This window comes from Anabas testudineus, chromosome 23, assembly GCF_900324465.2.
Source record: "Anabas testudineus chromosome 23, fAnaTes1.2, whole genome shotgun sequence".
NCBI classification, from domain to species: Eukaryota; Metazoa; Chordata; class Actinopteri; order Anabantiformes; family Anabantidae; genus Anabas; species Anabas testudineus.
Window position 1 is genome coordinate 5000191 of NC_046631.1, and position 26954 is coordinate 5027144.

Here is a 26954-nt window from a genome sequence, read left to right on the forward strand (position 1 = left end):
AGACCCATGGGGGAAAAAGAGGGAGAGGACAAGGAGTAAGGAGGAGGGAGGAAAGGAGGGGGCTATGTATGAGTGCGTGTAGAGACATGCGATCCCGTTCACCAACAGCAAGGAAAGAAGATCAGAGCCTGGGTGGAAAAAGACGATTTAGCATCAATCATTCCTAATCGTTTAAGTAACAACCTGCTACGCTATATCACAGAACGATATAACACAACTCCACCTTTGGCCAGTTCATGCATGTTTTAACATTCGCTGCACTAAACCCCACCTATCAGGTATCAGGAAGAGAAAAGAATACAACGAAACTCCAGTGCACATCAGGTGATGCCTTTCACATATCAGGAAGCAGCAATTTCCTTGGAGCAAACAATGCGCTGTGGAAATACGGACAAATAAACAAGCAGCACAAATGATCTGCGCCTTTCTTGCTCTGAAAGACACATTCCTCCCTACTGTGTCTAAATTGGCTAATGAAACCATCTTCCATGTGCCACATGTGAGCTCCTGTTGCGTTGTTGCGTCTGGAAATCATCACTGTGACAACGATGTGACGTAGACAAGAAATGCGTCAGTTCAGGCTGACTCCTTGGCGTGAATTTAGATTCCTGTCAAGATCATTTTCCCCAGGGGTCAAAAGTCCAATAGTGTATGATTAAAACTAAGCCATCATTTTTTAACAACACTTAAGGAAATCACTAATTATCTACACTGCTGTCAATGGAGACCTATTTACAGCACAAGCCAGCCAAACGCTGGTAAATCTTGGCTTCAGATGGGGGGTTTGACTGTCAGTTCTGGCGATCCACCAGCCGGTTTGAGCGCCCTATTATGTAGTAACGATGGTAACAAATTGTTGAAATGTTGAATTAAGTGTTTTCCTCTGTGCCGCTGCAGGCTTTCTTTGATTGGTGAGAAATCACAAGTCTGGCACTGACTGGATGAAGGGCTCGAACTTAACCGCACCTGTTGAAGTAGGTTAGATAAGAAAATAAGGTATTTAAAGAAAGGAGGGATGCAGGTGTATTAGACTGGAATACTGTACCTCTGTGTGACACTCAAAGCAGTCCTAGAAATTGACAGATACTCATCTTTTAGAAAAGGAGAGTAAAAACCCCAAAGGTTTTAAGTGAAATTTGACAAGCTAAGATAAGAGCCTTACAATGAGAACACATAGACCTCAGCTATCGAACCACAGAGCTACCGTCTCTCACACGCATAAACACAAGTAGCCGGAGAGAGAAACCAGGACAGATAGAACAGTGTTGTGGCTAGCAGAGTGTGTTAAGCGAGTGTATCTGGAGGGAGTTATCAGGGCATTCTTGTGTTTCAGCTCAGGGCTTGAGGAAACATTCTCAGGGCTTCTGCTCGCCAAAATAAAAGCATGTTTAAAGAGCAGCCTTAATTCTAAAGATGTTATAAAGACAGTGTGATTTTTGTGACAATGAAAAACTCTTCATCTCTAGTTTGCTCTATAAACACATCAAATCAAAGCACAATGGATACATCTGTAACAATATTAATCAAGCACAAGAATCAACGTAATGGTGACACATTGAGATTCTGCACACACACGTCAGTACTGATTTGAGCAGACAGGTGTGGCTGACCTCCAAGCAAAAACCAAACTGCAAAGACCAGCATACATCAAACTAGAGGTCTTCATAAATCCAAGCAGGTCCGAGGTATAACAGATCAAGTGAACAAGAACAAGATCCACAATGAGGTCGACTTGTACTGACACTAATAGAGAATCAACCAACAACAGTAGCAGAGTGATGTCTATCAAGAAATGGGCAGTGTATAATATTGTTTTAAGAACAACTGTAAATTCTCAGATCCACCCAGGATTAAAAGATATTATAACCAGTAAAACCAGACCCTACCCAAGAATGAGTCTTAATTACACTTTATCGGACTTTGACTAATCCTCCATGCAGACCCCTGACAGGCGCTACATAAGAAACAAACTGAAAAAAGATCAAACTAATAACCCTGCAATAAAAATAAATACTCACAGAGACATAATCAGTCTTGTCTCTTAGTGCCTGTTAAGGTGTTGTTAGTTCACCACTCCCCCCAGGCTTTACTCTCACAAGAGGCTGAGACTGAGGTTAAAAGGTCAAGACATCAGCCCGTAACGGTTACCTAACACTTGACATAGGGGTGGGCCACCAAAAAAAAAAAAAAGAAAAAAGAAAAAGAAAAAGGAGGGGAGTGTGGAGCTGTTCTTCAATGTGAGTGTGCATTACACACATGCTTACATGTGTGTGTGTGTGTGTGTGTGTGTGAGTGCATAGCTTCAACTAATGAAGAGGTCCAGGACCCCAGTGGGACCTACATGAGGTCACTGTTGTCAGAGTGAATGAGGGCTATAAGGCCAGTGACTATTGTGGTTAATCACAGCCTCTTCAGATGCTCTGCAGGTCATCTATGACAGCTATAAAAGACTGTCTCTTGTCCAAGACATAAGAAAAACTCCTAGCAATAATGCTGTTAGAGAAAAGGGGGAGGCTTGTGGAGATGGGTGAACCATGTTGCGCAGCACTAACTAACACAGAAGAAAAGAAAACAATCAAAGACACCAAAAGAAGTAGATGACTGATAGCCATGAGCAATATTTAGAGTCATCACTATGATGCAGAGGCTTTGACCAACCTTAACCTGATTAGACTGGCTGGGAACGTGGGTTTGCGTTTGGATTCCCGCTCTACGCGCGATATGCGGGCATTGTTTCGCTTGGCGAGATGAGACGATGACACCAAAAGAGGGAGGGTTGAGGAGATCTAGCTGTGTTGGGCTGCTTGCCCATTTTCAGGCTTAATGTGCTTTGAGAGCTCAACGAACACAGAAAGAGAGAGGGAGTGAGAAAAGAAAGAAAAAAATATATAAAGAGAGAGTTGAACAACCAGTCGTCAATAAGTAATAGGGCAGTTATTCTGTCAGGGTATTAGATTTATCCTGGCTGTCCACCTCCAACTGATTAATGTCACAGCGCCTTCTTACAAAGTGCATGTGTGTGCGCACTTGTCGGTACTGTTGCCGTTACCCTGTCAGCTTAGGTGCGAATGTGAGTGTTTGCATTTGTTTAATCTTTAACTTTAAAGAACAAAGTCTGCTTAAGAAGCTAATTCTTTGGGCTTTTGTAATCTGAATTTGCAAAGTTTTGAAATTCAAAGCGTGTTAGACAAATCCGCAAAAGCAAAACTCAAACATCTCTTTCATTCAAAATTGAGATAGTTCCAAGTGTGAAAAAATAAAAAATAAATTAAATACTGTGCAAAACAATTAAAGTTTCACTCTCACGGGAGACATCTTGTCACAAGATGTTCATACAGCTCCTCGAAGCACACCTACAGCACCTTTTGGCCTCTAACCTTCAAAGCCTGAAGCTTATTTATGCTGTGCCCCACATGCATGTGTCAGCTCCTACTTGTGACTTGTGACCCACATATATCCAACAACAAACATCTCAGTTATGAGGGTGCCCTGCTAATAGCACCCTTTTCTTTTCTTTTTTTTTAACCTCAACCAACCACTTCGACACAATAGATTTATCACCCAAATGGCACAAAAGCAGCACAACTGGATCCTGGATACAGCCTGCAGCAAACACAGCTGAAACCTGCCCTTGTTCTCAGTTCAACAAAAAATTCCATATTGACTAAGCAGTCAAATTGTACATCACATGTCGTGACTCAAATTTCCATCTTTAACAGAATTTCTCACCCTGGCTGCATGTTCTCATGCATGCAAAAGACTGAGAAGACAGAAATTTAACACGTAAAAACAACAGCTTGAGAATAGGATGACGTAAATATTTTTAAACTTATTACCTGAGACTGAAATAGTCATGGGTGCTTCCAGGGGCCTGTCATTGTCCAGGTCTCTGCTCAACCTCAGATCCCCAGTGTCTTCATTCAGCACCAGCAGACTGAGTTCATTTCCAGATTCAAATTTGTATTGTAGCTTATCCGAAACATCTGGGTCATGAGCTGGTACTTTTCCTATTATCCCTGATGGAAAACTGTTGGACTTGTTGGTCACGTAGTTGTTGAAAATAATCTGAAAGTTTTGCAACACGGGCTCATTATCATTCATGTCTTTAAGGCGGATGTGAACAGTGGCCCTGCTCACTAGAGGCGCTGAGGTGGCCTGGACCACTATGACGTACTCTGTTTTAGTCTCATAATCCAGGTCTGTGAGCGCAGTGAGGTCACCGTTGAAAATGTCCAGCTGGAAAACTTCAGGAATATTCCCCTCGACAATCTGATACATGATCTGAGCATTGGTGCCCTCATCGGGGTCGGTGGCAGTGATCCGGGCCACAACTGACCCCACCGGGCTGTTCTCCTCTACGTCAATAAAAAGCTCGTCCTTCTCAAACACTGGGGCATTGTCATTTATGTCTTGGACTATGACGTGAATGGAAACACCTGCTTTCAGGGGAGGAACCCCTCTATCCACAGCGAAGGCTTTCAGATTGTAAACAGGAACGTTCTCTCTGTCTAGTTTGCGAGCGGTTCTGATGATACCAGAGTAAGGTTCTATGAAGAAATCCCCATCACCATCATCGCCACCTTGAAACGTGTAGCTCAACCTGCCGTTTGAGCCAGAGTCTCTGTCTGAGGCAGAGATCTGCAGAACGCTGGTGTAGACAGGTGCGTCCTCAAACACTGTCCCCTGGTATAAGTCTCTGAGGAACTGAGGAGCATTATCATTAGCATCAAGGATGATGATTTCCACATAGGTGGTGTCAGACTTCTGAGGGATGCCATTGTCTCTGGCTATGATGGCTAACGTGTAGGACGCCTGGTCTTCGTAATCAATCTCCATTTGTGTTGTGATGGCACCAGTATCTGGGTCAATTTTAAACTGAGGAACATTGTCCTCCATCACATACGTGATGCGAGCATTTTCCCCTGTGTCTTCGTCCGTCGCGCTGATCACCACCACAGTGGAGCCCACTGGTTTTTCCTCACTCAGCATCACTTGGTAGTTGGCACTTTGAAAGACAGGTCGATGTGTATTTGCGTCCGTCACATTGATGAACACCTGAGCGGTGTCGTAGCGCGTTCCATCACTGGCGGTGACTGTCAGGACATACTGACGTTCCTGCTTGTAGTCCAAAGGGAGGGCTAAGGTGATGAGGCCGCCGCCGCTCTGGCTGGTGATGGCAAAGCGATTCCTGGTGTTGCCGCTGGATATCTGATAGGTCACCACACTGTTCACATCCCTATCCACAGCCGTCACTGTCAGTACACTGGTCCCCACGACTGCATCTTCATTGATCTTCAGCGAGTAGGTCTTCTCTGTAAATGTGGGTACGTTGTCATTCACATCAAGCACTGTGATGCTGACGCTGGCTGAAGAGGACATCACAGGTATCCCATGGTCTCTCGCCTCCACGCCAAAGGTGTAAAATTCAGTGGTCTCTCTGTCGAGTTCCTCACTCACTGTAACCCAGCCTGTGCTGTTGTTGATGGTGAATGGAAAGCCAGGGGTTGTGTCGGTGAGTCTGTAATCCAAACGTGCATTTTCACCTGAATCACCATCAATGGCTTGAATGTGGATCACAGAATAACCAATGGCCACATTTTCCAAGACTGTAGCCTGGAAAGGTGTGCTGACAAACATGGGGGCATTGTCATTCACATCCACTACTTGCACCACCACCATCCCTGTGGCGTTTATTAGTGGAGGTCTGCCACCATCCTGAGCCTTAATTCTCAAATTATACTCACGAATCATCTCATAGTCCAGAGGATTGATGACATCGATGACACCAGTGGGGGAGTGAATGTAGAACTGCCCTTTAATATTCCCGCTGATGATGCTGTATTGAACTTTGGCGTTGTTCCCCTCGTCTTTGTCTGTAGCCTCCACCTGGATGACCTTGGTGTTGACTGCCACATTCTCTGGCACCTGTACAACATACCTCTTTTCACTGAACTGTGGGTAGTTGTCATTTTCATCATCCACAGAGATGTGGACTGTAGCCGTGGCACTGCGGGGGCCCGGGTCTTTGCCCTGGTCATTGGCCTCGACAATCAGCTGGTAGTAAGCTCTGGTCTCCCTGTCAGGCCTCTCTCTGATCCTCACCAGGCCGTTCCGGGGGTCGATTTCAAACACAGAGTTAACTCCATCGCCATTCACAATTTTATAAATCATGTTGGCATTGGAGGGAGCATCTCCATCAGTTGCTCGGACCGTCATCACTTCAAAGCCCACTTCTACATTCTCCCGGATGCTAACACGGTATTCAGTTTGCTCAAACACAGGGCTATGGTCGTTAGTGTCACTCACGGTGACAGTGAGGTATGAGGTGGCAGATCTTTTTGGCGTGCCATTGTCAGTCACAGTGACTTTAAAAACATGTGTGTCTTTGACTTCTCTGTCCAGAGGCTGGACGGTTGTTATGCTCCCTGTCTGAGAGTCAATGTCAAAGAAGTCATTGGACCTGCTGTCAAACAAGGCTTCCATGCTGTACTCCAGCCTCCCTGCCTCTCCATCATCCGGGTCAGTTGCTTTCAAGGTGATAACACGCGTGCCCGCCGGTTCATTCTCGGGCACGGACACCTGATAGTTGGGGAGCTGGAACTGTGGAGACGTGTTTACCTGACGCTTCCCTCTGTGGAACAACTTGCCAGACTTTCTCTGGAGCTTTTCTGGTTCGGATCCATGTTGGTTAGGCACTTTTACGAGCGTCAAACTCAGCGTCACAGAGAGCCGGCCGCCTACAGAGCTGCGCAAGACGCAGTGCAAATTCACCTCAGGCTGTCCCCTGTGCGCCAGGCATAAGTCACTTCCCAGGAACAGATCCCCATGCCTGAACACTGCACCAAAGTCTTTTCCAGCACATTCAGTTTTCAACAAGGTGACGTTCCGCGTAAAGCCAGGTAAAAGTCCTGTTACATTCAAAAGCATATTACCTGCGGGTAGGCAGGAAGTTGCGTCCAGTTTTGAGAGGTGTTTAATGTCAATGTCTGGCTTAAATGACGATTTCTTTCTTTTATATTTAATAAAACAGTCCTGGCCGTGAACAAACACATTAAAGCGAGTCAGAATCGCGTCCCCAGATGTTAAGGAACCTGTCCTGACGTACACAGGCGCCGGGTTCCTCGGTGTGTGCGCACACTGAACTTTGTGGGACAGGCGGATAACCCCGTCGTGCCTCTCCACACGGAGAAAGCTCTGAATGAATTGAGGTGATAAAGTCCTGTCAATTTTATAAGTCCATCCATGGCCGAGTGACAGGTTTGCCACAAGGCTCCCGGGCTGTAAAGTATCCGAAAGGTGTATATCCAAACATCCCGCAAGCGGCACGTTGAACAGGACACAAACCCAAATCCAACACAGCGGTCGCTCCATGCTTGTAAAGCAGCCAAATCCCATTCAACTTCTCCGAAAGTCCTCCGCAAAAGCATTAACTCTCCCTCTCCCAACACCGCGTCTTACTTTTATCCCTCATCGTGGAGTTTTAACGTGGGAAAAGACGCTCGGTGTCCATACTAGCAGCGTATCCACGGCGCACAGCGGCTGCGTTAACCCACTCCGAGTTTAAAATGAGTACAAAATGGCTCCGTGGCTCTCCTCCGCCGCCTCCTCCTCCTCCTCGGAGACTTATTACCATAAACCTGCTGCGTTCCCCCCTCCGGGACGCTTTCGCGGGAGGGGGTATTTTTTTCTCATGGAGATTTAGGAAGTGGCCCTGGCCGGGTGACCATTGCGCGCAAGTGCATTGTTATTACAATTGGGCGAGAGTTGGATAAATTCCTAATGCGCGTTTGAGTGTCGCTCCCTCTTCAACTTTTGCATGTTTAAGTAGCTGTTAAAAGTGACGGCACACACACACACACACACACACACACACACACACACACACACACACACACACACACACACACAGCTCAATTCTACAATTTTAGACTCATGTTGACTCTCACTATTTTGATGAGCTGCTTCTCTTTTATGAAAATCATAAAAAGGCGGATATTTTTCCAGGATCAATAACATTTTTTATCCAGCAAGCCACCTTAAACTTTACATTTTTAAATTATGTGTAGTTTTTTTAGCTCATTCACCCCCCCACAGAAAGTTTCCATAGATTGGTTTAAAACAACAGAAACTACTTTATTATGCACCATCTCTTTCTCTTTTCTTCATTCTGTTTTTCTAATTTATACTTTCACTCAAACGCATCAACAAAACCTATTTGTGCTTGTTCCTTACTGTTATTAATGTTATTTAAGCTTTTTTTATTTCCTAAATTTTTCAGCTTATAAAAAGGGAAACAACAAAAAAAAAAAGACCAAAGCTTAATTTATTTCTTGGAAAATATGATATAATATAATATGAAACAATCAAATATTATAAATATGCCGCGACTGTCACTGGGATTAATTATTATGTAAAATATATTGTTAGTGGGAAACTGTGTATAATACTGTCTCTATATAGCATCAACCTGGAGACAAAGCTTTTATTACAACGCCCTCTTATGGATAAATAATTGTACTGTAGACTCAGGTTTTAGTTCTACAGAAAAGTGTTTCTGATCTGAATCTGAATCACTTCTTAAGTTTATTCACTGTAATTACTCAAGTAATTATTAATTGCAGTGAAACCTACGATCTACGACCTACAATGATGCAATCCGAAGAGATAAGGCACTTTAGAATAATAAATGTTTAAACCACGGAATCACTATGCAAGACAGGATAAAACAAATAATACAGACTTTAACAATCATATAGTTTTGTCAGTTGTTTAGAACCAACCAATCAGTGTATTAGGACAAACACAAGTTTATAACAGGTATTTACTGACTTATTGGGTTGGTTGATATTTGTTAAGTTTCCATGTTTTCAGACTATAATTATTCCCATATTTGCCATTAACTGGCTTGTGAATGCAATGTCGATACACTCAATTAAGTGTATTGAAGGACAGAATGGAGAAGTAGTTTGTTATATGACAATAAATTTAAAGAACTGCATACAACGTCCACCATCTCCTAAGCCTCCATTCGCACTTCTGCTACTACAGTGAAGTACACAACAGGATCCGATTATCCGGTGTCCTTGAAATCGACAACCTTTCTTCCAGACAACAGGTCATAACATTGAGCGCTGGAGATAAAAATATAAATATCCAAGTAAAAGTTTAAATGCAAGTACATCCTGCACTTTTTAAATGCAGATACCAGATCAAGCATGTGTTTCTCTAACAGTTAAAGATCCGTATTTCCCAGTGCAGTTCTTCTTTGCAATGCAAAGGAAACGGTAAAACCACAACTTACTGCTCTTATGATCATTCAGTAGCGAATTAGTGGAGAATAACTAACAACTAAAGACGTATTGTATCTGAAACGACTGCATGGAGTTGGTAGAAGTCCATTCTATAATGTCTGATGTAAACACGAATAGTCAGAAACATTGGATTAATTGTCAAAATAAAGTTACTGTTTTTTTTAATAAACTATATTGTCTAAAACACGTGAAGTTGTTTAACCGAGCAGCAAGCAGATAATCTCAAAGCATCAATATGATGATACGGAACAGTACAGAAGTCAACCCCTTTTTCCTTTTTGAGTGGTGTGATGTAAAACCTGAGCATTTAAACGCACCAACCACCATTACCCCCTTCCTTTAGAGGCATTAGGTCACAAAAAGACAGGGTCTAAAAGGCAGAACCAGACAGAGTGTATTTTCACCACGACTGGGCTGTGAGATCCTCTCAGCTGGTTGGTTCAGGGCCTCGTTGTTCTTTTTTCAGTCGTGCCCGGCCCTGCTGTAGTGTGTATTCACTGGGTCCCAGCTGGATGATTTTCCCACTGCCCAAACACTCGTCACCTTTGTAGAGTACAGCGTACTGGGGAAGGGATTAAAAGCGTAACTAAGAAAAACTCCAATAGTAGGTTAAACAGAAGAGCTTGTTCTAAGTCTTCTGGCATTACAAGCAGTGTAACAACAGTCCTGAGCTACTACACTGCATTCTGTCACACCGGTATGTGAGCTGTTACCTGTCCAGGTGTCAGAGCTCTGATTTGGTGGTAGAGCGAGATCCAAACAGTGCCATCCATGTTTAGAGTTACTGTGCATGGAGCTGGATAACATAAAAAAGTGTGCTATTATTGCATACTATTATAACAGGCATTATTTTATGTTTTAGCTACAATGGTTAAAGCTCAAAAAACTTGATATAATATAGTAATATGATATACCGGTAATATAAATGTACAAAGTTACTCTTAAAGGTCTATGACCTGATAAGACAAAACTCACTGAGCGGCATCTGATGGATGAAGCGGAAGTGACACTCCATCATCTGGGTCCTGACTAGTTCAGGAGGTGGGTCGACTGCTATCCAGTGGAAGCGATCGGTCCGCACTGTGTCACGAAAAAGAGCCGGGTGATTGGTGGTTGGAGCCTGAACCAGAAAGTTTAAAAGACGTAAGAAATCTAGATAACTAAATCATAAAAATCCTAAATGACAAATAAAGGGAAACATTTCACTTGAAGGTTTCACTTTAACAACAGATTTTCCCACCACGAACACATCTCCAGTAGTGATGTCTTTGTCCACAACAAACCAGGCATCTCTCTGTCCTCCTATCCTCGCCCTCTGGCCTAGTGTCAGAGTGAACCAGCCTGTGTGAACAGAGACAGAGAACAGAGAGAGAGATAACATGAGAAGGGGCAGAATGTACAATATGAGTTGTTTAAGTGTCATAAAAATCCTAAGTTTGGAGCAAACATACCTTTGTGTTTTCCCATTATGGTACCGTCCTCAATGGAGACGTAATTCCCTGGTTTAGGTTCTAAATACTGGATGCAGAAAATACTGTTTTGCTTAGTACAGTATGCATAATAACATGTGGTGGCTCTAATTGTAACCGATGGAATAGAACACTACCAGTTTCCCAAATTATTATGTGGAACAAATGTTAAAATGTCAGTTCTCACCTCTAAAATAAACTTGTCAAAGTTTCTTTCTCCAATAAAGCAGATACCCATGCTCTGGAAGAACATTTAACATATCAGCTTACTCACAAGTTGTAACTGAATTCAGAGATAAAACAATAAAAAATAAAAAACAATATGTGTTCTGTGTGTACCTCTCTCTTCTTCAGTACGTGATGAAACCCGGCTTCAGCAGCAATCTTTTTCACAAACTCTTTGGTGAGTCCCGCAAGTGGGAAAAGGGTTCGCCGCAAGGCATCCTGCGAGATCTGACTCAGGAAGAAGGTTTGGTCCTTGAGGAGATCCGCTCCCTTGTACAACCGCACCGCTGGCAGAAGGAAGAGGGAAACAATGTAGATATTTGAAGGCTCAGGCCTAAAAACCTATTAGGCAGCCAATTGAGACAAAGCAAAACTAGGCTACTACAGGAATCACAAGCTTGAGAACAGACACTGATATTAAAAGTGTCGAACCACTAGTGGGAAGCAGTCAAACACTTACGATGTCTGATCTCAAACCGATCTCTGAAGAGTGTGGTAGGTGGAGGTGCGTGTGTCTGCTGGAAAACTTCTTCATCTTCCTGTGATGTCCTGGCGTAGTGACCTGTTGCAATGGCATCAGCACCTGATGGACACAACACAGATTATAAATCTTTGTACGTTTGTATTCCATTAATTTCTAAACACAGTATGTTTATGACAGTGTATGACTGGGTTATTATTAATATTATGATACATACCCAGAGTATTGATGGCATACTTGTGGAAATAGTTGAATTTGATATGTTTGTTGCACAGTATATCTGGATTTGGTGTCCTGCCCTTCTCATATTCCTTTAATAGATAACTGGAAAGGCATGGAGCAGAGATGTGACATCAGTAGAACATAAAACCCAACAGGATGCTCATCATCTATTTCAGCCACAAACACATACCTGAAAACTTCATGCCAGTACTCTTTGACATAGGACACTTGGTGAAATGGGATGTCCAGAGCCTGACAAACTCTGTAGGCGTCCTCGCAGTCCCTCTCGGTGGTGCACGTCCCTCTCTCATCCAGAGAGTCCCAGTTCTTCATAAAAACTCCTGTCACACTGTAGCCTTCGCATTGAAGTGGAGACAAGAAGATGTGACTTAAACTGCACATGAATGAGTTTCTGTCTTTATTCTGGTTGAGCGGGTCCAAAAACTCATTTAACCTTTTACACATGAACGAGACATTTCAGGTGTGTTGTTGTCATATTCGTCTCACCTCTTCTCTTGAGCAACAAAGCCGCTACAGAGCTGTCAACGCCTCCAGATATGGCGCATACGACGTGCCGTATAAAACCCATGATTTTAAGTTATAAATCTTTCATTCAATATTGTTTTACTCTGGTAACTAAGAGAAATTGGCAACATGCCCTCCGTTGCCACTCAGATGAGCCGCCATGTTTGCGGTCCGTTTGTGAGTAACGTCCGTTGGGAAACAAACCTCAAAGTGGAACCATTGCGCTGATCGGTGCCGCAAATGATGTAACACTGAAAACAACACGGAGCTGGTACTTTGTAGAGTTAAAGAAAAATCCACATATTGACAAGGTCAGTGGAAAATACGCCAAATACACAGTCATCTATTGTTTTCTTATAGACAGATTATTTTTATAGAAGCAGATTTTGTAATTTTTTTAGCTTTTCTTAATAAATGTGCTGGACTGCTTGGGAAAGCTACTCACGTCTATTTATAACAAGTCGGAAAACTTTAAATTATACTTACTAATTATACACCGCTACTATTAACATCATTATTCGTTTTAACACAGGATATTTATAATAGCTGTGGTAGTTTTCAGGGCAACTAATCTAATAATAGTGCAGTGATTAGAAAATTATTTGAACTTGTAGTTGAGGACTCCTTTAGACTAGCACTTTTTTATTAGTCTATTTACTACACATTGCAATACACATGTACTGTTGATATTAAATTGTGTGTCCCTGCCACAGATGGGTGATGTTTCTGCAGACGCCGTCACTCTTGATCTGCTGAAAGAAGCTGTGGAGACGTTAAGGAGCAGCCCCCTGGGTGTCATCAACACTCCCCTCATCCCCTGGTCCCAGACCACCCTGCCTCTGAACATCAACTGCAACATCCTCATCAAACTGGAAAACATGCAGAAAACTGGTTAGAGGAAACCAATTTGATTCAGTTATGAGCATCTCTCTTACATTTCTGAACTGATTCGGTGACATGTCTGCATGTTTGGGATTGGCAGGATCTTTTAAGATCAGAGGAGTGGCCAATCAGTTTGCCAGGAGACCAGCGGGTGGTCATTTTGTCACCATGTCTGCAGGGAACTATGGGAAGTCTTTTGCCTACGCTTTAAAACACTATGGGGGAAAGGGCAAGGTGGTGATGCCAGAAACTGCCCCACTGTCCAGAGCAACTCTCATACAGGTCAGAGGTGATTTCAGTTCTCATTCCCAACTGTTTTTACAACACATCCATGCAGAAAATGTCACATTAGAATTACAGGCCGTAAGACATAATATGATATTTGGACTATGTATGCCAAATTTCAAATTTGTTCTTTTACTTTCAGAGTTTTGGGGTGGAGGTGGAGAGAGTTCCTACCTCCAGATTGATAGATGTGGTGAACCGCTGCGTTCAGGAAGAAAGGATGACCTTCATGCACTCTTACGATGACCTGGATCTAATAGCAGGACATGCCAGGTACACACACATTTCTATGACTTAGTGTTTATTTGCTGAAAATAAACATAGCGATATTTGAAAATGTAATAGTTTAAACATTTATATATTATATGTGTTCAGTCTTGGTATGGAGGTCCTTGAGGTGATTCCCGAGCCTGATGTGGTGGTAGTGTGTTGTGGCGCAGGGGGGCTACTAAGTGGTGTAGCTGCCGCTATTAAACTGTCAGGTTGTGATAAGACCAGGATCTACGGTGTGGAACCAGAGGGAGGTAAAAACTCACCAAAAGCTGTTTTAATTATGCAAAACCAGTGCAGGCATGAACTTTGTTTGATCTTGTGTTTGTTTTGACCCTCAGCATGCACCATGTACAGAAGCTTTATTGAGAACAAACCAGTGAGTATGGACAGCAAGAGCATTGCGTCAGGACTAGCACCACCTTCTGCAGGTACTTTGCCAACCTTTTTGTGGCAATTTGGTTGGTGTCTTACAACTACTGTCCTAAATGGAATCACTTTAATCTTCTTTGCATCCCAGGCAGGCTCCCCTATGAGCTGTGCAAGAGTTATGTAGAGGGAATCGTCCTGGTGAGCGAGGAGGAGATCAAGGCAGCAGTGTCCACTCTCTACGGGTCTGGACTTGTGGTGGAGCCATCAGGTTCTGCCGCCTTTGCTGCTATTCTGAACAACAAGATACCTGACCTGGAGGGGAAGAACATTGTGTGTGTCCTCAGTGGAGGAAACATCGGGAAAGACGAGCTTGCCAACTTCCCAGACTGATCAACATCTCACAAACAACTGCATGACTAATTCTGACAAACCGGTTCTTCTACTAGGGAGGAATAATTGACTAATGAATCACAATGAATTGTTTGTTTATCCATGTCCCATTATATGTATTTTAATTAATAACCTCTTGATAGTCAAATTAGATAATTATGTGTTAATAATCTCTTTATCTCATTTTAAGTATGTGAAAGTTTAACCCTCCGAAAAGACAAAATTAAAAGCTGCATTCAAATGTTTAGATATGTTTAATCTTATTTTTAGGCTGACAAGGTTTCATTGAAATTCGGCTTGACCCACAACCTTTCATGTCAACGCTGTACATGTATAATAATAGCAACTGCTGGCAGTATGAAGCCAGCTTTACATCATAGTTATCACTGTAGGCTGGAACTTCCAATGTGGTGAACAAATATTAAGTCGCCCATGATGAACATCTTTTATGACAAAAATATAACACATACTTTAATAAAATAGTTCTGGTCTTTTGTAGTTTTGGAGCTACATCACATCCTTGGTGGCCATTCTGCATACAACTGCATCCAACAGAGTCCCACACTTTTCCTCCTGGGGAGTGACTTTATACAGCTGAAATGGAGACAAAAAAGGGGGATGATTTAAAAAAAACGTTCTACCTAAATCCAACAAGATCTGATAGAAAAACAAACTATCAGATCAACAAATATATGTGTGTCAGTTAATTAAAAAGAGGGTATCTCACTTAATAATTAAACTTACAACACCTTCTATAACTTTTGCAACCTGTATGTCAGATGCCCTATTTAATTTACAGTTAATATTAACACGCATAATGCAATAACAGTCAGCGGTCGAGACCTTTTTGATCTTTGCGGTGTCTGATAGCGAGGACATGTCTTCCACTGGAACCTGCAGTCCGTCCACCTTGGCTGCAATGTCCGAAAGAGGCTGCGATTCATCTTTGTTGTGAACCAGGACCACCATGACAGCATCATCCCCATCTGAGATCCCAAACCTCTTAAAAGCTTCTGAGATCTGTATAGGGGAAGGCATATAAATAGATTATAGCTAATTATTAGTGTTCTTATTCTTCTTCTTTTGTGTAAATATGTCCACAAATGGTTTACTGAACAGACATACTGGGCCTCTGTTTGAAAGGACTACATAGAGATGCAATACAACCACATAAAAATGAGCCGACAGAGACTTTACTTACATTATTAGTAGGTGATAAGTTGAAGATTATTTCGGAGTATAGGCTTCTTGTTTTCATTTTTCCTGTTTTCTGTAAATGCACAGCTTTATTGGCAGCTACCAGCACTTGGAAATCACACACCAGCTAAATATGAAAAAGAAGGTGGTTAGTGACGTGTCTCAGTTTTAATTACTTTTTGATAAAGTTTAAGTTTTCGTCTTGTATAAAAGACACCTTGCATATCATACATAATGTTTAATTAATCGCTGCTAAAGCTGATCACAAATATCTCACCATTGTAGGGTTGATCAAGGCACCATTCAATTTACCCTCCACGGCACTTTGTCTTAACTCTGCGGCATTTTTGACCTCTTTGAAAAGCATTTGAGTCACACAGTGGTCGGGGAAAAGCTCTAGCTCCTGTGTTAGATGCATTCTTAAAAAATGTAGGAGAAAATATGAGAAAATAACAATGAAACTGTTTTATCACGGCGCTTCACGTGAAGCCTGTGAACGGGGGAACCATAACACAGTAACACCGCTTTAGCGGAACTTTCCGACTTTAGGGAAAATCTCCACAAAAACGAGGGAGAAAGGAGGGTTTTTATCATATATACATAACAATGACATTTATAAATGTGGTATAAATAAATTTGACTTTATTAAATGTATTGCATATGTACAAAACGAAACTATTTAGCACAAGCTAGGAACCTTTGCGAATTGAGTGTGTTTCCTCAGCGGACCGCCAGCTGTAACAAATCAAACTTCCGTTTATCAATACTGGACAGACTTCAACCACTTTCTCACTTAAATGTGGGAATTTTGTTGGTAAAATATAGGCGAATTTAGTCGTTATGCGCTACACACACCATTATAACAGCTAGCTTTGGACTGCATTTAGCTTTAAATCGGATTCGTCAGCGAACATGGAGAAATTTGAAGGCTACATCTTCACTGCTCTTTGCAGCACCAACTTTTTCATATCTTGCCTGCTGTTCTCCAGAGTCACACGGGAGCAGAGGGAGCCTTACATGGACGAGGTTTTCCATGTCCCACAGGCTCAGAAATACTGCCTGGGGAAATTTAACGAGGTAAAGTGGCTTTCTGAATGTCATGGCAGCCATGACAGAGTCCATCATTGTTTAGCGGATTAAGGTTAGCTAACAGCGGAGCTTTGTCATTTACAGTGATGTGGCAGCTTTTAATCTCTATATCGGACACATTTCCATGCAGGTTTAGAAATGTGCTTATCTAATGTAATGTCTAATCAGCAGTTTGACTAATATACTAAAACGTTTCTATAAAAAGAGCAAAAGAATCTTCAAAAAAGCTACTAAGAATTGTGGAGCCTACATTTCCCATGATGCAAATGTGCAGCATCTTTAATTTAACCCTCACACCTTAATGAACACTGAAGCTATTTAGTAGTAATTTGACACTAAACCCAAAATAATCCTGATGGTGTTGGTATGACATCATCAGAGATTTTCTCAGATCCCTTTTTAATGTGGTGCTGATTCTTGTGCAGTGGGACCCAATGATCACCACCCTCCCAGGCCTTTACCTTGTCTCCGTTGGAGTCATCAAGCCCGTGGTGTGGCTTGCCGACCTGACAGGCCAGGTGGTGTGCTCCACGGCCATGCTGCGCTTCATCAACCTGCTCTTCAACTGTGGCAACCTCTACCTGCTCTATCTGCTCATATGCAAACTGCACCTTAGAGAGAAGGTACGACCTTTTTGAAAATGTAGGTGATACACGTGTGAACGATGTCGTTCTCTGATATCATGTTCCTTCTCTTCCAGACACGAACAACATCACGCAGAGTCCTCTCAGCACTGTCTCTGTCCACCTTCCCTGTGCTCTACTTCTTCAATTTCCTTTACTACACAGATGCTGGATCTACATTCTTCACCCTCTTCACCTACCTCATGACGCTCTACGGCTGCCATAAGGCCTCTGCGCTCCTTGGCGTCTGCTCCATACTCTTCCGCCAGACCAACATCATCTGGGTGGCGTTCTGCGCAGGCACTCTGGTGGCCTCCAAAATGGACGAGGCCTGGAAGGTGGAGCATACAAAAAAAAGGGATGAGAAGTCTCCTCCGTCCCAGGTCCCTCTGTCGTTCAGTGGAGCAAAGAAAATAATACTTTTCACTCTAGAGTTCCTCACTTCGCCCAGTCACGTGAAGGCTGTGCTGCTGGTGGCCTGGCCTTATGCCATGGTTGGAGCCGGTTTCCTTGTGTTCGTGGTGCTAAATGATGGGATAGTGGTGGGCGACCGGACGAGCCATGAGGCCTGCCTCAACTTCCCTCAACTCTTCTACTTCTTTTCGTTCACTCTCTTCTTCTCTCTTCCCCTCTCACTTTGTTACCACCGCGCCCTCCGCTTCCTGCAGGCTCTAAAAAAGCAGCCCTTCTTTTTCCTCCTTGTCACAGGCATCTCCTTGCTCCTGGTGTGGAAGTTCACCTTCGTCCACAAGTACCTCCTGGCCGATAACCGTCACTTCCCCTTCTATGTGTGGAAAAGGCTTTTCCAGAGGCACGAGCTGGTGCGCTTCCTCCTTGTCCCAGCATATGTCTTTGCCGGGTGGAATTTCCTGGACTCTTTCAAGTCGCGCTCGCTCTTCTGGAGTTTGGCGTTCTTGGCATGCGTCCTGGCTGCCACAGTTCCGCAGAAGCTGCTCGAGTTCAGATACTTCATCGTTCCATACTTGATGTACCGCCTGCACATGCCCCTCCCCTCTCTTCCTCGACTCATCGCGGAGTTCCTCCTGTACACGGCAGTCAATGCTGCCACCCTCTACATCTTCATCACTAAAACTTTCCACTGGCCAGACAGTACGGCCACGCAGAGGTTCATGTGGTGAACAAAAGTTACAAGGGGAGTAGTGATGCTACCATCGTAGATCAGAAAGAAACAATATGTTACCATCTAAGAATTTCTCTACAGCACATGTGACATCTCAAAAATCAAAGCAGAGTTCATCCTAACCAAACGGTATTCCATATAACTGGTAGAGAGTTCTTTAACTTAAATGGGGAATCAGTACAGGGCTGCAAATTGACTCAATTAGTTCACAGTTGGGGACTATGAAAAATATTCTTTGGACGCTTCCCTTGACTTAGAAAAAACACGCCCCTCCACCCCCTTCCTGCCGTACTTTTTGTATTGACACTGACACAGAACATGACGTTTTTAGTGTTAGACAAATCATTGGTACTGGTGTGAATTAAAATGTGTTTTTTTAATGAGAATTTACTGTATATAAAAGTTGTTTTTACTGTACCTAAACAGCTTTCAGTTGGGTTGTTTATGATCCTTCTCCGGGGGAAAAAACAATAATGGAATTTTGATAATTTCTTTGAAGGTAATCTGGGAATTGACAAGACCGGATGGGATTTTCTTACTCTAGATGTAAATAATATATGGAGTTTATAAATTGTTATTTGCAGAAATAACTGTTGGCATTTGAGTTGTAAATGTGATTAAAGAGACCAAAAATTAAAATAGCCATATTGTACAATTTTAGATTTTTTGCCTGTGAAGAACAAAAACTTTATAATTGTGGGAGTAAATAAAAAAACAAACAAACAATAAAACATGTTTTCCATTTTTTCTTAGATTCTTTTTAATTTAGCTATTTGATTTTTATGAAGCCATAAAAATCAATAAGAGTTGAATTGCATCTTACTTGGTGTGTGTTTCTGGGTGTACGTGACTGAGTGTATGTTTAAGAATATGCACAAGATTAATTAGAAATTTGATCTAAATCACAGCAGGAAAGATTTGGTTTGTTGAGCTGACATTTTGAAATACAGTTGAATCAAAGTGTTCAAAGGCTCATATTAAATACTGACTGTGTCATCACACTGTTCGTCCACATTGCTTCTTACAGTAGTTTCAGTGCTGCAAACCTTTCTGTTAGAGGACTGATACAGACACTAGGTGGAGCTAGAAGACAAACTCAGAAAATCCCATTAAGCTTGAAAGTTGAATTCAGCATTAAGAAAAATCAAAGTGGTTAGAAATTGTGCTCTTAACAAAAACCTGTGTAAGTGCAGATATGGAAACATTAACGCGGCTCCGGTCTTGAATTTTCATGCATCTCTGAAAAAAAAAAAAAACAACAGTAAAAGAAAAGCACCAGCTCTTTCAGGTGAAGTTACAGCTGAACAAAGACGAAGCTCAAATTTGATTATCAGAATGTGTCATTCCGCAGTATGTCATGACAATAATAAAACCTTTTGATTGCTTTGTTGCTCCGACTTGCTCGGAGTAGTCTTCATTACTTTGGAAATGAAAGCTCAATTAGGAGAATAAAAAAAAAGAAAGAAAGAAAACAAGTGGCACAACGGCTGCTCTCCATCTAACCTGTGTCATTACTCAGCTCTAATTACACCGAGCAGCACGGGGCCAGCTCACAGGAGAGACTTTAATAAAATCAAACTGGGATGATTATACAAATGTTGATTACACTATTCAGCCACGCTAACCACAGTATGTGCACAGCAGAATATAAAGTAGCCTATGTCTTTTTTTTTTTTTTGTATTTAACTGAACTTCACCCTCTTTTCCTTTTGCACTGTCTCATTGATTTTTACTTTGCTGGATGATGAAAGCACACATTAGTGTTTTGGCATTTTGAAAATTACGGCCCATGAGGGTGGCACTGCCATCATTCATGGATTTATTTTAGGTCATGACGCAGTTGTAGTTTGACCTCGTATGATGCATAGTAACAATAATAATGATGATGATGCATTCTCCGTGTTAACGAAATAGCAAAAATGACACGAGATTGGACCCCGATGTGCAGAGAGTCTGAGTACTCTCTGAAACTCTAGAGCTCAAGTCAAACTGAAAATGTTTGTGCCAAATGCCAAAATAATCCCTTTTAAAATGTGCTGTTAATAGTTTTTTCTGCTATCAGGGCTGAAGTGGTGCGTCATTGCTGGGTTTTAATGATAGAATTCTTGTCCTCACATGGATTTGTAAGTAGCTCTTACATCAAGGTCCGAGGTGAAGCTGGGACTGTGAAACTGGGACCTTTCCAAAGGCTCTAAATCGAACTTGGTTGGTTCACTAGATTCACATTTAAATACACAGCATTTTGTTCATGGACAGTAGTTAATTGCTCTCATGAGCAACTTTGTAATGATACAACCACATCACATTGCCAGTGCACACACTATAAACTAACATTGTCCTTCTTTAAGTTAACTCTGAATCATGGTCTGGACACTTAAACACTTGTGTTGCATGCCTGCACGTAGCCATCGCCTTGCTGCTTCAGAGAAGAATACTTTTATACTTCGCCAGCTCGGGTTTCATGCACAGCTTTAGTGCTTTTTATGCGAGCGTTACTTTTTAGCAGGTTTATTTCTTGACTCTGAACAGTTGCCAGGCAACCAGCGAAGACTCCAACAAGTTGCTGGCCAAGAAATATTCCAGTACACAACCATCTGTAAAATAACAAATTGTCTTTTATAACTCTACAAACAAAATGAGGTATAGCATGCCAATTAGTCAGCTCTGTAGTGTTCAGGAGGACATGTTTTCTGCTTCTCGCTCCTTACTCTCATTTTCGCTGTCTCCTTCTGTGTGTGTGCACACACACAAACAGAAATCATGGAAACTGAGCAATTAATTAGAAGTACAAACTCCAGAAAGAAAAAAAAAAAAGGTTTTCTAGAGCTAAAGGTGAGGATAGCGTAAGTCGGAAAGAAACTGAGAGACAGTAGATGTGTTATTTTAATGTATTCCGTCACCTACGGAGGTTACATAAAAGTAGCAAGAGCAGAAAGTAATTAAGGTGAGAAAGGATGGAGGGGGAGGAGACGAGAAACAAAATGACAGCATGATGAAAATCTTACTACAGGACACGGGGACTAGAAATAAAAACATACATGGACTTTTATGGAAGCATATGTATGAGTTTTCTAGGCTTACAGCTTCTCTGTTTCACTGTGGAGGCGTTTCACTGTGCGTCATGTCAAATACAAGCACACAAAGCAGCTTCGTGTGGACACAACCTCACAAGCTGCTACTGTTCCCTGACGAAAAAGAGCCACACGTCCACATATGCACTACGTCCACAAGCCGTGATCTATAACCTGCAGAATGGATATTGATAACCTTGCAACCATACAAAAGCTGTGATAAGCGGAATAAAGCGCGAAGACACCTGCTCACTTACAGCAGCTCTTTTTGTGACTTACCAGATTAATTAAAGTAACTCTTGGCAGGCCCCGTCTGAGACCATCACACAAGTGTGAAAATAAAATACTGATAAATACTGGAAGAGATGCTGAGCTTCAAAAATAATTAGGAGCATTAATATTGTTCACTGAGGGAAAAAGGACTAACTGCTGCAGCTGACTGTGAGCTCTCTTTGAATGCGTGATGGAAACCGATTTCCATAAGAACAAATCGGAGCATTACTGAAGCATCTACTGAAATGTCCCTCTGTTTATCGGCGTTTCTGGCTGGTGAAACAATACGCTGCCTCTCACTGTCACTGACATTGTTTCAAAAACCAAGGCGCACATGCCTGTCCTGATAATTATCATCACCCAGCAGAGATCTTTTCATTTGCCACTCGGCCTCCTGTGCTCAAACTACTGTGTCCTGTAATGTTTTCATGACAGTAGCATGAAGACTGACAGAGTCATAGTAAGACCCCAAAACGGCAGCCAATGAGATATCTGAGAATCTTATTTATTATTATTCTAAAATGCACAAGTTTGTCTTCTTTCCCTCAGCAGGTCTAAAAATAACCACGTACAGTATACCCGGTGAGTGAGAGTTATGTGTGGAGTCAGCAGAGCAGCGGTGATGTCAACGCTGTCAGATCTCCAAGTCCTCTGAGGCCCTCTGACCCTGTCACAGTGCATCAGTCAGCTTCCTACACACACACACACACACGTCCACGTGTCAGCGCCCATGCATGTATTTACATTCACATGCAGAGGGATCGAGTCACACTATCGTACACCTTCGTGTGAGGCTGGAGAACCCAAACACAAGCAAAAAAAAAAAAAGACGTTCTGCATATGCATCAGAAATTTACCAGATTCCCAAATGGCCTATTACCTTTTCTCTCTCTCTCTCACACACACACACACACACACACTCAAAAACCTGCAAGACAACAGGGACTCCTGGCACCCTGTGCATCTGCCTCCTGTCTCACTGCATAATGCAGCTGCTAGCTGAGGTGGAAACACACTCTCACACTTGCACCGAGTTCGAGCAACGCAGAAACGCTTAGCTGCGATGCATAATATATCAAGCCAGGTTAGGGAGAACAAGAGGCCTCACATGCACTGCTAATTGAGACAAAACCAAACTTTCTGCCGTGTGTTTAAGTGTGTGTGTGTGATATCTGCTGATTAAACAGCAGCCAGCACAACCAAAAAAAAAGTCAATTGAGTGTCAAAGTGGGCATTTTGTCTCACTTAGCCCTCCTGGCGCTGTTGTTTGTGGCCCATAATGAAGAAGCACGGCCTGTGTTGAAGCTTGTTTTGTGTTTAATTTGATTTGTTTCAAATAACCAGTGATGGAAGAGCATTTTCATTTATTTATTTTTACATTAGCTCTCACATCTCATCTTTTTCTACTTTGCCCCCCCCGTCTTGGATAACTTAATGTCACCCTGTGACTACGATCTTCCCATATTCAGATGGTTTGACAGCAAATTGTTTGATCGAGGACGTGATTTTATTAGGTTGCACCTTCGCAGAAAACACAGCAGGGACACAGAAACAGATGAAGAGAAGCAGAGGGCGCCCTACCTCACCACTGACACTCAATTGGTTTTCAAGGAGCGTCAAGTTAAGTACTTTATTATTCTAGTATTCTTAAAATGATCAGGGTGAAATAAGTTTTATTTAACAGGTGTGAGCTCTGTGAGTCTGTACTTAAGGCTGTAATTAGTTTCCCCACTTTAAAATGGTACTAATGTCAACACATGAGTTATAATTCGTGGCAAAGTCATAGTTTTCTGTCCGCTTAGATGTGCACAGCTTGGTGCTAAGTGGCATATGGAACCAGTGAGCTTGTTACTGATACATTGATCATAGAAAGATCTGCGAAGTTGCCCTTGAAGTGTTACTGCTTCTGATTAATTTATTGTTTTTTAAATGTTTAACCATTTTCCCCACTACTGTTCTTAATACTGTTCTATTAAGTGATTAACAAATTACAAGTCACAACACACAACTAGTGTAATGCACGTAAATAACAAGTGTGGCTAATGTGTGAATTCTGAATTCTGAACTAATGAGGCGATAATGATGCACACACACACACACACACACACACACACTGGGTATTTTTCATGGAAGACATGTTACTGACACAGAAGGGAAATCATAGGTGAGGCTAATGTTGTTAGCAGCAGATCCCCAAAGCTGCCTCCAAAATGTTTGTTGAGGTCCTTATAAGCAGAGAAAGTTTAGAGTTAAAATGTATTAGAGAGGCCCTAATGTTACACGTACATCTGTGTTAATTCGTTGTACTATTCAGGACGTGAAAGCAGTTTTGCAACATCTGACAACATCTCATCAAGGTTACCTCAGAAAATGTGTCTTGCAATCCGTGGAGGAAATTATGGAGAGAGGCTCGGCACAATGGCGAGTATTTGGATCTTGACCCACGCTAGACAGTATTATCAGGACATCTGCTGCATCATAGAGGTGAAAATAAAACAAAGCATTAAATCAAACAATACAATGTGAAGAAATGTAAAATAGGAACATAAGTGCCACATGGCTTCCACCCCTGCTTTTAACAAAAATAGAAAGCTCATTTATACATTACATATGCCATAAGAAAAACAGACCAGCTATGTGCCATCTCTTAGCACCTTTAAGAAAAAAAAAAACAATTACAGCACACAAAAGAAAATGCTCTATTAATATAAGAGTGGTGGGAGTTCAGTGGGTGGAGCGGCTGAAACATGTGTTTTGCTTTATTAACGGCACACAGTAATTATGCAAACTGCCCACATTCATATCACACTTTCAAACATGCACCAATGTTTGAGAGAACCTGGTGGTTCTGATGGACGTCCTCGTGCCACATTCACAGTTAAAACTCTGTACCGTGGCGTTGCACCGACTATACCTGAGTTTCCTCTGTCTTTAATTTCTGGGGAATATTCAAATGAGATCCAACTTTAGCTCCGTCTCCGTGGCAGGTTGCTAAGCTACGGACTGTGTCAGGAAGTGACAAGCGAACATAATTACGACCCTGGTTGACAGACACCGACCACAGTGTTCATTAGACTTACTCAAGCATTAAGACATCAAGTCTTTTGAAGGGAAAAAAAAAAAAACTTCACACGGCCATTTGTATTAACTAATTACCAGATAATCACTCGCTGTATGAGTATTTAAACAATTAAGGAATCTTTTCTGGTTTCCTTACAGTAGCAGAGTTTTGTGCCTGTGTGTAATTGTCTCCTTGTGCTATGTGGTTGTGTTTTAAGCATTTTCTGAACAAACTAGCAGGCAGAGTTAAATTAAAATAGGCTAGCATTTAAATTATCCCCCATGCTGCCAATTTCTCAAATTCCCGGCCTTAATGTTTGGCCCTATTGCTGCTAATGAGCACTGTGTACTCCTCAGTGTGTGTGTGTGTGTGTGTGTGTGTTTTGTATTACAAAAGACCCTCTCCCTCTGTCGCTCCCGGTGCTACAGTAGATGTTGACTGACAGTGATATTAGCACCTTTCCCTCATTCTGCCTCTCTCTCCCGCCCCTCAATCAATCCATCCATCCATCTCCTCTGCAGGCTTCAAGGCACGCTGGGAACAAAAGAAAAAAAAGCTATTTATAGCAACCATAGGGATGCATGCGTGCAACACAAATCACCTATGCATCACAAACACCCAGTGAGTACAGCATGAGAAATTGCTGTAACAACTCTTCCTTTTATTTATTGAAATCTTACACATTATAAATCTAACAGATGGTTGTAAAAGACCTAAAGGTGAAACTGTATTTTTATCAGTATGGGTCTGGTTTTTTTACCTACTGTATGTATTATTATTATTATTTTTTTTTTGGACAAACTGCAGCCTAATGTGATTTTTGCCCCACGTGAAGCCAGCTGAGCCAATCTATTGTGCAAATATATGCAAATACGGATGCGTAATAAGGTAAATTCACCAGCCAATTCTGTCCACACTCTACATTTACGAGGGGAAAATGGATGGACTTGACATCTATCTAATAAACACAAGAGGGTTGATGGTGATTGATTGGACAGCAGGACACTGTGTGCACACTTGATTACACGTGTCACCGTCGGCCTGCTTTATTATAAATATAATGCTTACTGTGGATGTCTCGCTTAAATTCACGCAAGACAGGCCATCTATTATGAAATGTCAAGTGTTGAAGTGAATGCTACGATAAGAATCTAGAAAATGTCTCTCCTGGTGGGAAATCCCACCCATATCTCATGCTGATTGCGCTCCAGGAGCATTAACTGTTTTTGCATACAGTTGAACAAACTGACAGACATGCAGCATGTGACACATCACCACAAGTTTGTTATCAGGCCAAAGACGGCAGCAGAGCGAGTGGGCGTTTGAGACATAAGGCCGATGAACACTAATGGAGTTACCGTGTAACAAACAGAAACTCACATGAGGGTGTCGAATCAGTGACAGAAGATTTAAGGACGGAAGATTTAAGGACTTAACTAATAAACAGATTCTTTCACTAAATCAATGGGTTTCAAATGTGTGTAGTGAACAAAGGTGTAACAAAGCAGGTCCTCAACTACCAAGGGATAGAAAAAGTAGTCAGTTGAAATTAGTGGGACTGCGAGTGACTGAAAACATCAGAAAATGCTGACAAAAACAAGCTGGATCGTGACTTTTGAAAAATCAGAAATCTCAGCACCTGTCAAAGTGCTCGCTGAGCTATTGAATGTTAATGAAGAACTCCATCAACCCCCCGGCAGATACACACTCCAACGTTTGGCTTTTTGTAAGTGTGCGTGTGTGTGATGACAGGCTTAATAATTGCTTCTCTAAACAGGTGTCAATTCACTGCAGACATAAAAACTGAGATTTCTTTTTCGTTAACTACAAGTTGCCACCTCAGCAGGCAGATTCTCACGAACCCAGGACCCAGTGGTAAATCGCAACGATTCATGGAAACAGAAAACCAAAGTCCATTACGACTAAACGTTACATTTCTGCAGCAGTGCTCGGTCCTTTGCTCAAGCCTGGTGTTCCTGTGTTTGTGCTGTTGAGTATTTTTGGTGTGGGGAGACCGTCTTGTACTATAATTATAGTATCTGAAAGAGAAAAACAAATATTAGGCCT

General features: G+C 42.1%; 5 protein-coding genes across 11 annotated transcripts in view; 2 read left to right on the forward strand and 3 right to left on the reverse strand.

The window, feature by feature from the left end:
- The window catches only part of celsr1a (cadherin EGF LAG seven-pass G-type receptor 1a), a 64970-nt gene extending 57301 nt beyond the window's left edge, over positions 1-7669 (reverse strand). For 3 of the 7 annotated variants that reach the window (XM_026361833.1, XM_026361835.1, XM_026361831.1), the window contains exon 1: positions 3837-7669. In XM_026361833.1, coding sequence (XP_026217618.1) covers positions 3837-7395 — 3559 coding nt within the window. In that variant the 5' untranslated portion in view covers positions 7396-7669. The remainder of the gene's footprint in view (positions 1-3836) is intronic. The other 4 variants (XM_026361836.1, XM_026361832.1, XM_033325856.1 and 1 more) reach the window with 2 other exon arrangements.
- A 638-nt stretch (positions 7670-8307) lies between these two features.
- On the reverse strand, positions 8308-12427 carry trmu (tRNA 5-methylaminomethyl-2-thiouridylate methyltransferase). Its single transcript, XM_026364033.1, has 11 exons — positions 12216-12427; positions 11899-12064; positions 11704-11810; positions 11466-11588; positions 11120-11292; positions 10968-11021; positions 10763-10829; positions 10552-10652; positions 10287-10431; positions 10025-10107; positions 8308-9873 (listed from the first exon to the last, which is right to left on the reverse strand). Exons 1-11 carry the CDS (start codon positions 12295-12297, stop codon positions 9739-9741), a joined length of 1236 nt encoding a protein of 411 aa, XP_026219818.1. The 5' UTR covers positions 12298-12427; the 3' UTR covers positions 8308-9738.
- Positions 12428-12472: 45 nt separating this feature from the next.
- On the forward strand, positions 12473-14665 carry srr (serine racemase). Its single transcript, XM_026364034.1, has 7 exons — positions 12473-12544; positions 12947-13124; positions 13216-13397; positions 13543-13673; positions 13776-13924; positions 14012-14101; positions 14191-14665. Exons 2-7 carry the CDS (start codon positions 12947-12949, stop codon positions 14430-14432), a joined length of 972 nt encoding a protein of 323 aa, XP_026219819.1. The 5' UTR covers positions 12473-12544; the 3' UTR covers positions 14433-14665.
- Positions 14666-14667: 2 nt separating this feature from the next.
- Positions 14668-16139, reverse strand: tprkb (Tp53rk binding protein). Its single transcript, XM_026364035.1, has 4 exons — positions 15907-16139; positions 15634-15756; positions 15276-15452; positions 14668-15026 (listed from the first exon to the last, which is right to left on the reverse strand). Exons 1-4 carry the CDS (start codon positions 16045-16047, stop codon positions 14940-14942), a joined length of 528 nt encoding a protein of 175 aa, XP_026219820.1. The 5' UTR covers positions 16048-16139; the 3' UTR covers positions 14668-14939.
- A 210-nt stretch (positions 16140-16349) lies between these two features.
- alg10 (ALG10 alpha-1,2-mannosyltransferase) lies at positions 16350-19197 on the forward strand. Its single transcript, XM_026364430.1, has 3 exons — positions 16350-16706; positions 17144-17341; positions 17419-19197. The coding sequence occupies exons 1-3, from the start codon at positions 16542-16544 to the stop codon at positions 18478-18480; spliced, it is 1425 nt and encodes a 474-aa protein (XP_026220215.1). The 5' UTR covers positions 16350-16541; the 3' UTR covers positions 18481-19197.
- Positions 19198-26954: the final 7757 nt, after the last annotated feature.